The sequence below is a fragment of the Chaetodon auriga genome, chromosome 13 (genome assembly GCF_051107435.1).
Source record: "Chaetodon auriga isolate fChaAug3 chromosome 13, fChaAug3.hap1, whole genome shotgun sequence".
Taxonomy (NCBI): domain Eukaryota; kingdom Metazoa; phylum Chordata; class Actinopteri; order Chaetodontiformes; family Chaetodontidae; genus Chaetodon; species Chaetodon auriga.
In genome coordinates this window covers 22,021,088-22,036,541 of record NC_135086.1, presented here as the reverse complement: position 1 = coordinate 22,036,541, position 15,454 = coordinate 22,021,088, and the positions used below count along the sequence as shown (strand labels likewise).

At 42.6% G+C, this 15,454-nt stretch overlaps 1 protein-coding gene across 2 annotated transcripts in view; it reads left to right on the top strand.

Annotated features, from left to right (window-relative positions):
• man1a2 (mannosidase, alpha, class 1A, member 2) overlaps nt 1–15,454 on the top strand; it is a 117,414-nt gene that overhangs the window by 69,902 nt on the left and 32,058 nt on the right. For both annotated transcript variants that reach the window (XM_076746405.1, XM_076746406.1), the window contains exon 6: nt 1,123–1,203. In XM_076746405.1, coding sequence (XP_076602520.1) covers nt 1,123–1,203 — 81 coding nt within the window. The remainder of the gene's footprint in view (nt 1–1,122; nt 1,204–15,454) is intronic.

Below are 15,454 nucleotides of genomic sequence, written 5' to 3'. Positions count from 1 at the left end.
GCTGAAGTATTTTTGCACTCAGTTGTCTTCAGAGCATGCTTAACATACACATGCTCGCCTGAGGCCGCCAAGGCTGCAGTGGTCTCTGAGAAAGCTGCCAGACTACGTAAGAGAGTTACTGTTGCTTAGTCTGTGAAACTTTCCAGTCTTAGATTGCACATGTGGAATTTACAAGGATAACGCTGGCAGATTTACCATCGAAATTCACAGTCATTCTTGAAATGCTAGGTCTTTGATTCCTCACAGAAGTAAAGATCTCTAGCTTGGATTTTGTTGGGTAAAATGGTGACTCTTGCTGGCAGACTGAGGCCAGTGCTCTCAGGCATAACATCTGCATCTCACCATAATGTAGAAAGCTAATAACATGCCCATTGCCCACATTCGGTAACCACTGTAGGTAGGAGGCTAGTTAGCCAGACATGCTAACATTTGAAGCTTATGTTAAAGCAGATAGAGACCATGCTAGTGTGTATCAGCATTCAATGTTGGCATGTGTTGCAGTTTGCCATAGTGTCTTGTTTGGTACCATCACAGGCCAGTGCCAAAGACAGAAATGTGCACAGCTTCCACAGTGTGTTCAGATACATGGCACCAAGTGTGTTTACAGAGGCGCTCTTGATTTTAGGCACAGCTGCCCACCTCCGCTCTGACAGGCATTGGTTGTTGCTGTAAGTTGTACGTTACTTGATGCCTTTTCCTGAAGTAATCTGTGTGATTTCATGAGGATACCGTCTGTGAGAACCTGAGTTCTTGTGAAATAATTCCCTGTAAAGATCTGTGCTTACCTCTGATTCGGCTTATTTCTTTTTCAAAGTGTGCAGGTCTTTCCCTTCTCTACCTGTGTGTCTCATATTTTGATGGAGGTTTTGTGAACCATCTGTGCTCATAGTACAGAAACCCCTGAAGGAGCTGATAAAAGAAAAAAGTGACTAGATATAAAAAACAAACTTAAAATGATTGACAGTTACACAGATGAGGTTAAAAATTCCCATCAGAGAGAAAAGTGCAAAACCAACAGAATGGAATATAAATCCAGAATATACAAACAGAAATAACAAATGATTAAATTGTTTGTGTTCTCCTGTCTGATGTTTTTTTTTCTGTGCTCTCTTGATTACCCAGAATGCTGAGGTGTCCGTGTTTGAGGTCAACATTCGTTTCATCGGAGGACTGCTGGCTGCGTACTACCTCTCAGGACAGGAAGTAAGTGCTCACCTGTCTGTGTGTGCGTGTGTGTGTGTGTGCGTGCGTGCGTGTGTGCGTGCGTGCGTGCGTGCGTGCGTGTGTGTGACATCGGGAGTGTGAAGTCTTTTGCCAACTGCCAACAACTTGATGAACCTCAGTAATTTAGGGCTGCAACTAACAGCTATATACTTATATATACTTGATTAATCTGTGGGTTATCACTTTAATTAATCGATTATTCATTGGATAAAAAGAAAAAAGCCAAATTTTATTTCCAGCATTTCAAAAAAAAAAACAAAAAAAAAACTTACAAACAAAAACAGTGCATGTGCAATGCTCTACAGACAAAGCCACTGTAATAAAAGAATGAAGTTAAATAAATGGGATAAAAGAATAAAAGGGAAATGTAACTAATATATATTTGATCAGATATTGATAAGTTTTCCACTTTGAAGAAATCAAGGATTCACTTTACACTGTCTCTGACAACATGGAATGTTCCAAAATCTCATTATGTTATACACCAGTGTCTCTATGACCTGATTTCAGCCAATCGTGTAATGATTATTAACAGTAATTGAAAACAAACGTGTCAGACAGAAATACCTTCTGACTGCTTTCTCTTTGTTTTGTGATGGATCAAGCTTTATCCACCACAAAACAGAGAGAAAACAAATGGAAAATACCAATAAACTAATATGAATCTGTTGTGTTTGTTTTTGAATTAAAACCTGCAATCGCACATTCCCCGCTTTAGTTCTTTATTTTCTGCCTCTGCCATTTTTCAAATATTTACTCCAGAGACAAAGGAGACGGCATCATTTCCTGCAATTCATCATGTGAGCTTTACAAGCGCGGCGCTGGCTGCCTTACTGCCCCCACCTTTGGGGACGCTGCCGCAGCATGTGGCCTGCATCATAATATAGACCCGACTAATCGATGTTGAAATTCGTTGCCAAGTATTTTCATAATGACTTTAATTGAGTTAATTGATAAATTGTTGCAGCCCTAGCTGTGTGTCCTGAAGCACAGAGAGGAACCAGGAATAACGGCTTGAGGATGCTTTGTGTTTTTATTACCTGATCAGAAAGGCGAGAAGGAAGAAGAAAGAAAGAGAAGCGAGGAGGCTTTTCCTCTGTCCTCCCCTCCTCGTCGTTTCTGTGTTCCACCTCTTTTCTCTTTTCTTCTGCTCTTTCTTCTCTCATCCATCCTCACCTCTATCCCCACGAAGGCCAGAAGGCAGGATTTGGCTGGTGGTTAAGGAGCTGGTGGAAGCTGAATCCAGCCTTGTATTTCTCTTTTTCTGTTCTAGTTCACTCCCTCTGTTGATCCCGTCCTCTCCAGCTTTCATGCCCAGCCAAGCAGTGCTCCCTCTGTAATTTGAGCTAATGCTTGATTAAAATACTGTCTGAAAACACATTCATTAATTGTCACTATCGGCTTTGTGAAGTCTGATCCATTTCCTGTCCTTTGTTTTTTTTATTTTGGGTATCACAGCCTTAAAATACCGAAAGCATGCAGCGTCATGTCAGCTGAGCTGAAATGACTAACTGGGGAGGGGAGTGATTAATATATTTCTCATATTTGTAAGTATGATGTGTTAAAGAGAAAACATCATTAATAATGTTGAGTCTTCATAAAAGAGAAAAATGGCTATATATCGGGAGAAAAACTGCGAATTACAAGCAGATGATGATGATCTCATTGCCTACAAAACAAAGTTTGCCTTCCTCCCACAAATAATGTCCTAATATTGAAAAAGCCCGTTGAACTTTGGCCGATAACAGGGAGTGATGGAAAGGTTGTGCGTTGGCTTTTTGAAACCGATGAACAGGATTATGAATAACAAGTTGAAGTGCCTTACAAAGCAAAACTTTCTGTTGCTCTTATTTTCCACTCCTTCCCTCCCATTCCCTTGTTCAAGTCTACCTCCTCTCCCCCCCAAAATCAAACTCAGTCATTCATCAGAGCCCTCTTGAGCGATAATAGCAGTGGGTGGTGGGAAAGGGGGGAGATGGAGCATGGGAGGGCTCGGGGGAGAGACAGTGATGGAGGGAGCAGAGGAGAGGGTGGAGGAGCAACTGTGACAGGACAGTGAGGATGAGCGGAGGGTGTGTGAAGGTGATGGTTACAGATAAAGAGATGGGAGTGGAGAAGGAGGATGATGAATGTCTGAGGGGGGAGAAAAGCAAGTGAGACCCATTCTTCACTCTCATTGGACATGTCCTTGAGCAAGGCACTTAACCCCTCAACTGCTCCTGTCAACCAGCAGCAGGATAAATGGTTGTTACTGGGCAGCAGCGAGAATATGAAGCAGTGCTCATTCCCTTCATAGATAGAGGTTTAAAAACAAGCAAAGAGAAGGAGAGCCTGAGGGTGAGGAAGTGGGAGATTAGAGCACAGGTCGAACTGGAGGGTCAGGATAATGTTTGCAGAGTTTTCCCAGTTGGCTGTTAGCATGTCGTCGGGGATGAAGCTGTGTTCGTGGGAGGGATTGAGCTGCAAAGAGAGGGTGAGGCAGGAAGAGACAGCAAGAGAAGATGCAGGGCTGAATTAAGACATTACTATTTAAGACGACAGAAAGAGAACAGGAGACAGGGGAGGAGATGAGACAGAGCGTGGATAGATGGGAGGCAGGGTCGAAGAGAGAGTGAAAAACCCAAGTAGAGAACAAAACAGTGAGAGGAAAAACAGATGCTGAAAAAAGCATATGGATGAAAAGACTAATGGAGCTGCTTTATGTGTTTGTTCCTTCTTTGCCGCCCTCAGCCCAAATTGTTAAATGTTGCAGAGCATTATGGACAGGTTATCCTGTAATTTAAATGTGCATCAATTAAATAATAATGGTTTGACCAACTAGTATTTCTGGTGCTGACTAGCGAGGGTAGCAATGTTTAATTGACAAGTAATTATTACACACATCCCTCATTTTCATGTGCTTCTCACAGTGGAATATACTGTGTATCCACCTGTATCCACACTCAGGTGGAGTCTGATTTGGACACGTGTGCGTCTGCCAAATTAGACAAGACCAGGGAAGGCCTAATGGTCTGATGACATGAGAAACACATGCTGCAGCAATACACTGCCAGTCAACATGCCAGAAACCACTGCGCACAGTTTGGATTTGTTGTGTTGGAGACGGTGTCTGTCACTGTGAGTCCATTGAAAATGGTCCTGGAGTGACCCATGCTGGCTACTCTTCCCTGAGTTAGACACCATCTGCCAATTACACCATGGCCTCATTCATATATTATTCATATATCTGTGCTCTCTGTGTGCTAAATTTCTCTTAATGGATAAAAAAAGTGAAGTCACTCAATTGATACAGTCATACTTTGTAATATTGAATTCAATTGGGAAATTGAAATTTTAATCAGATTTCCCTGCCGGTTCAGAGTTAAATAATACCTCCTTCAGACTGGACAAATAACCCACTAACATCTGTTTTGCTGTCAGTGGGAAAGGGTACAATCAGGGACAAACGCCTCTGCAGTATTTACCAGCTCCGATCAGCAGCGATGGAAACAACACAGCTGGGTGGACATGCCAATTTTCACTTCCTGGATGCTAATGTGCTAGCATTGGTAAAGAAAATTAAGGAGAGATCCATGAACATGAGAGAGAGTACTCAGGGAAAATTAAATTAGGACAAAGGACAGTAGGAGAATGATGTTAGACCATAAGGAGAGAGAGACAGAGAGGAAATGCAGACTGGGAATGGGACAGAAAACACAGACTGAGCAACAGATGAAAAGAAGATGGAAGAGAAAGAGGCTGTGATTCAGAGAAAAGAGTCGAAGCGCTGGAGATCAGCATTCAGGAGGAGGAGGTGTTGGTCTGAGAGTCGAGGCAAAGCAGCAGTGATGGATTGTGTTTACTCCTGCGTCTGTCCCCAGCTTTATTCTTTTGTCTCTCCTTCTGTTTCTACCTCTTTCTCTAATGTCCTCCCCACCCTCTCCTCTCTTTTCACAGTCTTCTGTTCTGCTGTCGTGGCCACCTGTTTGCACTCATCTAAATGGATCATGTCCTCTTTTCTCTCATCTCCATGCTGTTAGTCCACTCTTCTCTCTCTCTTCTTTTCCTCCTATGTTAGTCCTTCCTTCCTTTTTGCCCGGTGCTTATCGTGTTGAGTTCCTCAGCTCTCCTCTTTTTCTTCACTGAGCTTTTTGTTTTAAATCTTCTTTCTCCTCACTCCTCTTCTCCTTTTGTCTTCTTCTGTCCTTCATTTTTCTGTTGTGTTCTCCTCATTCTCTTCACCATTACATCCGTCCTTTGTATTTCTTTTCTTTTCCTTCTCTTTCTCCTCTTCCTTCTCTTTGCCTTTCTCATTTTTAGTCCCCTTCCTTTCTGCCCCTCTCTACTACTTCTGTCTATGTTCCTAACTTGTGTCTTTGCTCCATGTCCTCCTCAGATTTCAGTCATTTGTCCTTTCTCCACGCGTTTTCTTTCTCCTTTTCTCTCCTAATTTCTGCGTTAAATTTTTATCCTCTCCCCTTTCTGAAATTTCGCTAATCTCCTCAACTTACTTCCTGCTTTCATCACTGTTTTCCTGGTCTTTCACTTCCTCTCCACTTCCCTCCTGCTGTATTCCCCTCTTCACTCGTCCGTCTCTTCTTTTGTTCACTTTATCTCAGCTCTCCAGTCCATCCCTGCTCCCACACTTTTTAATCCTTTACCTCCTTTAATCTTAAAAACAATAAATGGCTCTCTCCTCTCTCTCTCTTCCTCCCCTCAGTCTTTTTTTCTCTCCTCTCAGCTCACTGATGTTGCTCTTCTGTCCTCTCTTTTCCTTGAGACCTCTGTCACTGTTTGTGTTTTTCCCTTCTTTCCACTTGTTTGTATCTCTGGGCTTCTGCCCCATGTTGCCTCACTATCTTCAACCCTGCTTTGCTCTGTATGTATTTTTATCTACTTCTTTCCCGCTCTCAGGTGAACAGGCCAATTTTAAGTTCCTTCTCAGCTAATTAGTAACTTCTGTGATGTCAGATACGCTAGACAAGAGTTGAGTTAGAGCTGGTTGACTAATACTGCAGTAAAACGAATTATTAATGGCCTGTGGAGAACTTTTTAGTCAGAGAATCTGAGGAAACTTTCAGTGTTAACATCACTGTAAAACACTGCAAAGGAATGACCACATCCCGGAATTCAACAGCAACTCTTCCGTTTCCTTTGATTTTTCTAATTTTGGTAATTGAAAATTAATTTTATAGTCTACTTGGACACATTGCAGGGCTCTTTGGATAATTAAAATGTGTGCATTTTTGGGTTTTCTGGCACTGCATTTGGAGGAACTTGGGATGTTTTGTGACTTTAACCACACCCTTGTTTTGGGGAGCTCGTTAGCCCTCCATTGACTTTCAAAGCAGTGGGAAGTGGAGGAGAGCTCAGGAGGAGAGCACGACTATTCACAGTGATGAATGAATCCACAAAGTCATCAGCTGCTTTCACTGGCAGGCAAAGAAACTTTACAAGAGAGAAAGAAACAGGAAAAAAGAAATCTTAATCAAAGACAATGTATAGTCAGTATTGCTTTTTCTTCCTGCAGCTATTTTGGTGTGTGGTGGTGTTATTTTTTGTCTCTTCTCGAGTTTGTTCTGCCAATACCTGCGCCTCATTAGCACACTGGTGTGTTTACCTCCCTTGTTTTAGGTACAGAGACTGTACACCCACATTTAGTTGTTGTTGTCCCCACAGCGTGACGCAAAATTGGATCAACATTTTGGCAATTTCCATGATATTCTGTGTTTTACACTTGATTGAGTTTTTATTATCAAATTGCCAGATTCCGTCTGTGTTTTCTGCATTGTGGAAATCATAGAGCCCTAATACAGGAATACAGCAGGTCCTCAACATTTTTAGCCTCGCTTCGCTGCTCTGTCAAAGGTGAACAGTGAACATCACAGCCTTTTCCAGTCCAAAACCAGCCTGTGTGTCCTGGTGAAGTCGGCAGCTTTGAACACTTGTCATATTACTCTGAGCAAAACCCAGGTGACTCTCTGCTGCGTAGTAGCTTTCTAACAGGCCTCTCTGTAATCCTTAAGAGTTTATTCCATGAAGCAGGAGCTGCCTACATGAAAGGTTTTTATTTAAGGCTCTGTGTGAGCCCTTAGTACAGACAGGAGCAGGGAGGTCTCAGGCTGAGCATGACAGCTAACAATAAACCTTAAAGTGGACCAAGTTCACTTGATGCGATGAGCTGACAGAGGCATTCATAGAGAGCACATCGTCATGATCTGCCGGTAAGAGGGTGGCATCCGCCAACCTCTACTGTAAGTGACACAAGCTCTGTTCTGTGCTGCTGAGTCTTTGGATGTTGCCTTCACACTAAATACTGAACAATGGAGGAGCAGTTGAAACAAGTGGGAAGTGACTGTAAGCGGATACATTTGGCTATTTCTTAGACAGATTATGTTTCAAATTAAATACAGGTTAACTCAAGATTGACATACTCGCCATGATGAAACAAGAGCAACACTTCTCAAACGTTACTTGAATGCGGAGGCCTCAAAGTGTCATTTTAGAAATGAAAATAGGATGAGAGGGAGACACATAAAGGGGATGTATTATGGAAGTGACAGAAAGTAAGAAATTGCAAGAAGAGAAGGAATTAGGTGCCGAGGATGAAGCAGGGAATGATGAGTAAGGACAGTCATTGTTGATGACAGATTGATCTCCATCCCTCGGCCACTCACAAGGATAACAGCAGACACTCTTTTCAACTTGGACAAAGCCTGAAAATGCTTCATATTTGTGTTACTGTATTTTCAAAGCAGTAACACGTGAAGTAAGGCGAACTGCTTGGGTGTCTAACGATGTTCAAATGTTGTTGCTATATGAACACCAGGTGTCAGTATCAACATATGTGTGTAGATTGCTGATGTGTTTTTTTTTTCTATGCCAAAAAGGCTTCGCCGATCAAGACACAGCAGCAGTACCAAGAGAGTGTCAGATACCATCAATGAAGTCAATATCCAATACAAGAAATTGTGCAGAGTTATAACCGATGGCACTCCGGCCATGACAGTTGAGTGGGATGGAATGGCATCCTGATGTGCAGTAACATCTGGGAGTCAGAAGAAGGAGCTGTGGAACTGCTTTGTATTATACACCAATAAGCCAGAGCCGCCCAGCTGGGTCATGTGATGAGTACCGTGGTGAAAACTGTTAATATTATCTGATCAAGAACGTGTACTCGCAGAGAGTTTTGGCCTTCCCTGGTGAATATTCATGTACAATATGGGAGACGTGATCTGCCACATAGATGTGTGCTGGCTTAGTCGAGGGACAGTTCTGGAACAGTTCTATTCCTGGAGAGCTGAAATTGATCTTGAAAGAGAAAAGGTCACAGCCTTGCTGAGCCGAGCAGTCCCGAGTGGTTGGCAGACCGTGTTTCTTTCGTTGATCTCGCCGGCCATCTGAACACATCGAACAACTGCTCGTCAGGAAAAAACGGGCTCGTGTCGCATTTGTTGTGAAGCTTCGACTTGTTGAGACAAATTGATGACGGCAGTGCTGCAAAGTTCTCAACACTGCAGGAAATGAGCTGCAGTTTCCCGAATGCAAACATTTCTGTAAAATTGGGGAAAGATGTGGCTGTGCTCACATCATTGATCAGGGAATTTAACCAACGCTTTGAAGAATTTGCTGCATTAAGGAGGACATTAAGCTGGAGGATGTGCAGTTGGAGCTCATAGAAATACAATGAGATGATACATGACTAGCAGCTGTGGCTTTCACAGTTCTACAGGCATTTAGAAAAGTCCAGATTTCTCCAGATGAGGCGCCTGGCCGAGTGGATTCTCAGTTCATTTGGCCCTACATACATGTAATAAACACACATGCATTCTTCTCCTGGTTAACATACAATGTGCGTGTGAGGAGGAAGAGACCCTGTGCTGGTCATTTTGTCCTTGTTCCTTCAAACAGAAAAATTAGAGGGACTGGAACGACAGGGATGATTTGAGCGAGGAATGGCAGATTGCACAGAGAAGGGAGAAGGTCAGGGGAGCAAGGCAAGCCCAGTAATGTAGGATAATGAGATGAGAATGTCTGAAAGAGAAGCTGCAAACTCTGCAGACATAAACGCTACACCACAAGCACCCCGCGGACAGATGGAAGGGGATAAAGAGATGGAGAGTGACAGAAGTGGAACAGCAAATGAAGGGAATGGTGGCAGAGAGACAGAGGGACAGAGATAATGATGGTGATGGAAGGAAAACCAGAGAGGAAGGGAGCAAATTAGAGAGAGAGCGGGTCGAAGAGAGGGACGGCATTAAAGGGGTCGAGGAGGAAGGAGAGCAGGAGAGAAGAGGAGGGATGAAGAAAAAGTTAGTTTGAGGAGAGGCAAAATCGAGAAAAGGAAGGCAAAGAACTGCAGAGTGAAAGCAAAGAGTGAAAGCAAGGCATGTTGTGATAAATGGCAAGAAAATAACAACTTTGTTTACATGCATACATACATGTGTCTGCACCCACGAGTCCTGATCTGAAGCCTCTCTCCAAACACATCCTGTATTTTTCTCTTGCTCCTTTTCTTAGAATCCTGTCAGTCTTGCTTCTTTGTCTTCTCAGTTGTTTCCATGTATCTCTATAATTACACCACACTTTGCCCCCCCCCCCCCCCCCCACCCCCACTCTCTGTCTGTCTGTGCTGTGATATAGAGCTTTAGCTTCTGATGTCCAGGGATTGGTGACTGCTGACTGCAGCATACACATGCGGCCTGTTTGATCTTGCCAGGGAGCATTTGATTCCCTCTCATTTTTTTGTCAAACGCTGAACCCGTCAAACAAATTCAGGGCGTCATACTCCCTCTCACTGACTGCCACTGTACCGCTGCTCAGCAGGAGGGCAGAGAGGCACACGTGGGATAAAAGGAAAGAGTAGGATTTGCTAGCATTGTGATCGCTATGAATAAGATGCCTCAGTGATCCTGAATGTTACTCTACAACTGAGTTGCAACAAGGGGAATTGAAGACTTGTTAGGAGGTGAACATGCCAGTATTTTCTCTGAGGAAAACAAAGTCAAAGAGATGTAGAACAGATAGAAAATTGCCACTGTGTCCGAACAGCCTCTGTGCCACCACACACAACTTGAGGCTTTCCACTGTGCATCTGGCAGGTTTGTGAGTGAAGTCACAATGTAAACAGATCAGACTTCTTGAATGAGACTCTGCTCATTCATTCATTTTGAACCCAGAGAGCAGGTGCAGCTGATGCACATGGCAAAATTAGAAACACGGTGTCTGTTAGTGCTCGGGTGAAGAAGGACCTCTGCACTGGCCAGCCTCATTGAATATAACAAGAGTGTTCTGGTTTTGTTGTCAGCACTCACTGGCTGTGTTAATGTGGTCTGATCAGAGGCTTAATGACAGTTAAAATGTATTTTGTTACTAAGAATGGACAAAGAAGTAAGAGTGCACAATTAAGTCCTGTTCCTTCCCGAAGCACATACATTTGTGTTGACATTAGCTGTGGAGATCTGGTAGTGTCCTGTTATCCTCATTTTCCTACAATCACGAGGCTACCTCCTCCATGTTACGCTCCCTATTAGCTTGAGATTTGTGGTATACATTTTAGTTTCTGAAGGGATACGAATCCTGCTCTGAAAAGTAATTGTTAGTGCACGGTTCAGTTGCTGACATATTAAATGGACTGTGTTAAGCCAAAAGACAATAACTGTGAACATTTAATTTATGAACTGCTTTAGCTTAACGAGAGCTGTACATCCATTATTTATCCTGAAATTGCATATATTGACAAATCACAACAAAAGTTGCCATGACACTATTTATATACAGCAGGTATTGACCATACTCTTTAATTTAAAGAGACTCAACAATTCCCCCATGAGCAAGCGCTTGGCGGCAGTGGCGAGGAAAAACTTCCTTTTAATCCTTAAACAGAACCAGGGTTCTGGGTGGGCGGCCATCTGTCTCGACTGATTGGGTTTAGAGAGAGAGCGAGAGCAATGATAATAACAAAAACAGCTATAATAAGGATAGAAATCTGAATAATAATAAAGTCTTACATGTATAGAATTATGATCATATGTATGTAATATATAAGAGTTTGGATGCCCAGAAAGCAGATTTCGCAAGACCACATCTTGACAGAGACTGTTAAGCAGAAAATTGTTGGTCATCCAGGTCTTCTTGTCCTTCACACATCTTTGATGTTTCGTTAACTGGTTGGTTTCATCTGGCTTCACTGATGAATATAACCAGAATAGAACCTGTGGAACTCTGTGACTATCTGTGTTTCCATCATTGACATGATGCAAACTGAAACTGAGCTGGTAGAAGGGACTTTAACCAGCTTAGTGTGGTTCCTTTGCTGCCAATTAAGTGTTCCAGTCTCTGTAATAGGATCTGATGGTCAGTGGTGTCGAATGCTGTACTAAGATCTAACAAGACTAGTTTAGAGACAAATCCCTTGTCTGATCCTGTTACACGGTCATTTGTAACTTTGACCAGTGTTGTCTCTGTGCTGTGATGCAGTCTAAATCCTGACTGAAAATCATCAAATAAGCTATTTTTATGCAGAGTCACACAGCTGATTGGAAACTGTGTTCTCAAGGATTTTACAGAGAAAGGTCAGATGTAGGTATGTAGTTGGCTAAAACCAGTGGATCAAGTGTAGGCTTTTTAAAAAGAAGTTTAATTTCTGCTACTTTAAAGGGCTGTGGCACTTAGCCGGTTGATAAAGACAGATTGATCATATCTTAGTAGTGAAGTGCCAGTTAAGGGTTGGGATGATTTAGATCAAGAAAACACTGAAGTCAGTTGCTGAAGGTCGATGGGAGAAAAGCAGTGTAAATATCTATCAGTTAAACGGTTGTTTGTGAGGTTCCCGTGCTTGAAGATAAACCGGTAGACAGTTGAGGGCAGGAGGTGATGAATTGTGTCTAATAATTACAATTTTATCATTAAAGAAACTCATGAAGTTGTTGGTTTTCAGGGCTGTAGGATACATGACTCAACAGAGTTATGACTGTCCATCAGACAGAGTACAGTGCAGAAAAGAAAGCGGTGTGTGTTCTTATTTTCCTCTATTTATGATGAGTAATAGGCTGCCTTGGCATTGCGGAGGCCCTTATAGCGGCCTTATAACGGAGGGCTATACAGTTCAGTGTCATCCGCAGTGTGTGCAGCACTATCAACAAGATGATCAATTTGTGGGGGACAAGCTAACATAAGAGTCCTCTGTTATATTGAGACATGGCATTGAATTAAATGCCACTGAAATCACCCCCTTAAATTTAGCTCCAGCACTTTCAGATTGATGTGTAGTGTAGGATTCTTTGCCTACTGGCACGGAGTTATTAAATGATGGTATGAAAGAGGAGTCTGTGAAGACACTATTAAATGCTCAGTTTTATTGCCGTATGTCAGAACAAGGTGGAGGGTGTGGTTTGAACAGTGAGTGGGTTTTTGTACGCTCTGACAGACGCAATGCACTTTGATATTGATCTGATTTTGGGAGTAGCTTCATATAGACTAACATAGTCTTCATGACACAGTCAGATTTCAGTAAGACAAAATAAATCAATACGTTTATTATTATGATAATTTATAAATTCTAATCCGATATGAGGTCATGTACTAATACAGCTTTAAATGATAGAGATCTGCTGTTTAAGAGTCCACATTTCATTCTATCTTGTACCATTGCAGTGGTGTTAAATCCTCTTCTGTTTACTTTTGATTTAATTAATTTATGCAAAGTCTGTTAATGAGACAGTAGCGTTAAATAGACAAACCATAATGTTAAGACCTTCTGCCAGCCCCTATTGAGGCCACCCCGGTTGTTTCTAGCAAGAGCCATCGAGCTTCCCTTGGGAATCCTTTTTCCCTTTGCAGATATTGCTGTGATGACATGCTCAGTAACTAGCTGCCGCTGTGCCAGCAGGCAGCCACACACACACACACACAAAGTGGGTGAACGAGGACGACGAAGATGGTGTAACAAACAGGAAAGAAATTTTAATTTCCTCACAGCTTTATGAATTCCACTCTGCAAACACATGACTTGCCATGCCCACACAAACCTTTCTTATTATTTAAAATGCAATAATTGGATTCAGCCACATTGCAACCGAGTACAAGCTCACAGTAAAGGGAGAGTTGGAAGGACAAAGAGGTTAAAAGACAGCTCAAATGAGATTAAGAGGTGCGGAGGAGAGTGAGAAATGGATGCAGAGAGGGAAGGGGACAGAAAAAGAGTGAAAGATTTTCATAACGGAGATGACAGGCAGAAAGGTATGGGGGGAAATGGACCATGCAGGAGTACAGGAAAAGAGAGGGGATAGAAGCTGAGAGACTTAAGTAGAGGATGAATTGGAGTGGGAAATGAAGGAAGAGATATCTCCTTATGCATTAATGGTGAACCAAATGCACATGTATACTGTAGTTGTAAAAAAAGTAAAAGTAAAGTAAAAGTTTGCTCAAAAATTGCTTCACTTGGCCTCCATCCCAAAGAGGAGCTGATTGGGAGACTCTTCACTAATGATGACGCGTAGCAGAATTACAGATAAACTTCAGCTTCACATCTCAGTGCAGCTATTCTCCAAGTCATCCGTTTTACTTTTGTGGATGTCCCACATTTTCAGTTAAATTAACGTTTTTCTGGCATGGAAAAAATTCAGCTTGGCTCTGTATTCAGCTGTCCTCAGGGGAGAACATGGTAACATTCAGGAGAGTGTAGTCTATAGGACTAACGCCAAAGACAGAAGGAGCAATATGAGCTGATCAGGTGGGACTTCCACAGCGAAGCATCTCTCCACATTTGTTCCACAGTAAGGAGATTGGACACTGATGGCAGAAACTCATTAGTCATATCCTTTTCAAGGCCTCACAAGTGCACCGTTTCCATTAATGCTCAATGCAAAATATCTGACAGCAGTCACTGTGATCCGGTGTGATGGCAACAAATGAAAGGATTACAGAGCTAATTTGATGATGGTCTTCGAGTTTCCTCCATGGCAGCTCATCTTTGTGCCTCCTGCTGTATGCTAAACAATATGAACAAATGGATCAGCTGATGGTGAAGTGGCATGACAAAGTATGGAAATGGCACACAGTAACCACACGCACACACAACGGGTGACTTAATCCTGTCTCTCCTGCTGGCCCTCAGGGTCCTTCTTACCAAGCAGGCACATTCAGCACATTTCACAGTCTACCCCTTAATCCCTTTAGGAGGCTCCATTACATGTCAACAGTGGCCCACTGCTTACACCAGAGACTGTGTGTGTGTGTGTCTGGTTGTGTACTGCGTGTGTGTATGTGCGTGCATGTGTGTGCACGTGTGTGGGTGTGGGTGGGTGTGCATGCATGCAGTGTCTTGTATGTATTAGCAGATTCTTCATTGCAGTGTAAAATGCTGATCTTATTAAGTCATTTAGTCTAGTACTTAGAATTAGTCTTAGTTCCTTTTACACACTGTATTTGTTATGGAGACTTTTCAGTCAGGAGAGGCAAGCCAGAGATTAGAATAATTCATATTACTTCTATTTATTGAATGGTACGAAGTATTATTTTGTATATTAGCATTAGCATAATAAGTGAGTTAAACTGTATTTGTCGGACAAAATCACCCAATGATGGGTTTTGTATTCACAGGGTTGTTACAGCAATCTCCAGATGGATTTAAAGTGTGCACGCACACACGCACACATGCACACACACACAAAAGAGATAGGCTTTTGTGTGTGTTTGTGTTGATGGTGGGATGGAGTTGGGATGTAGAACAGCAACAGCAGCAGGAGCACTTTAAATGGAACTAAAGGGAGATGGTTGGTTAAATCGCAGCTTTGAAGAAATCTGATCATACAAGGTTGAATACGAGGAACACCTAAACACTGTGGTTGAGAGTTCAGGATGTCTGTGCTTAACATAATGTGAGCATTTTGTTAGATCACGACGGACCTGATGCAAACTTAAACTAAGCTCCATCACCACGAGTTCATTTGATCTGCTCTACCTCTTCTGCGTCTGTCAGCTGTGTGTGTGTACGTGTGTGCGTGTGCAATTTCTTTATGTGACTTTCTGTACTTGTCCACACTTTGTTGTGTGCTGTTCTGTCTAGACTGTCGTATCTATCAGCGCCTGCTCTGCTTTACAGCAATTTCAGTCTCTCCCAGCTGCTCACAGCTTACAAATTATATCCTCATGTGTAATACTGGATCATTGGCTGAGTTTAGGACGTGTTTGAGTGGCGGATTACAGCTCTCCCTGTCCCTGGGATGTAACATTGATGTACCATTTGGCA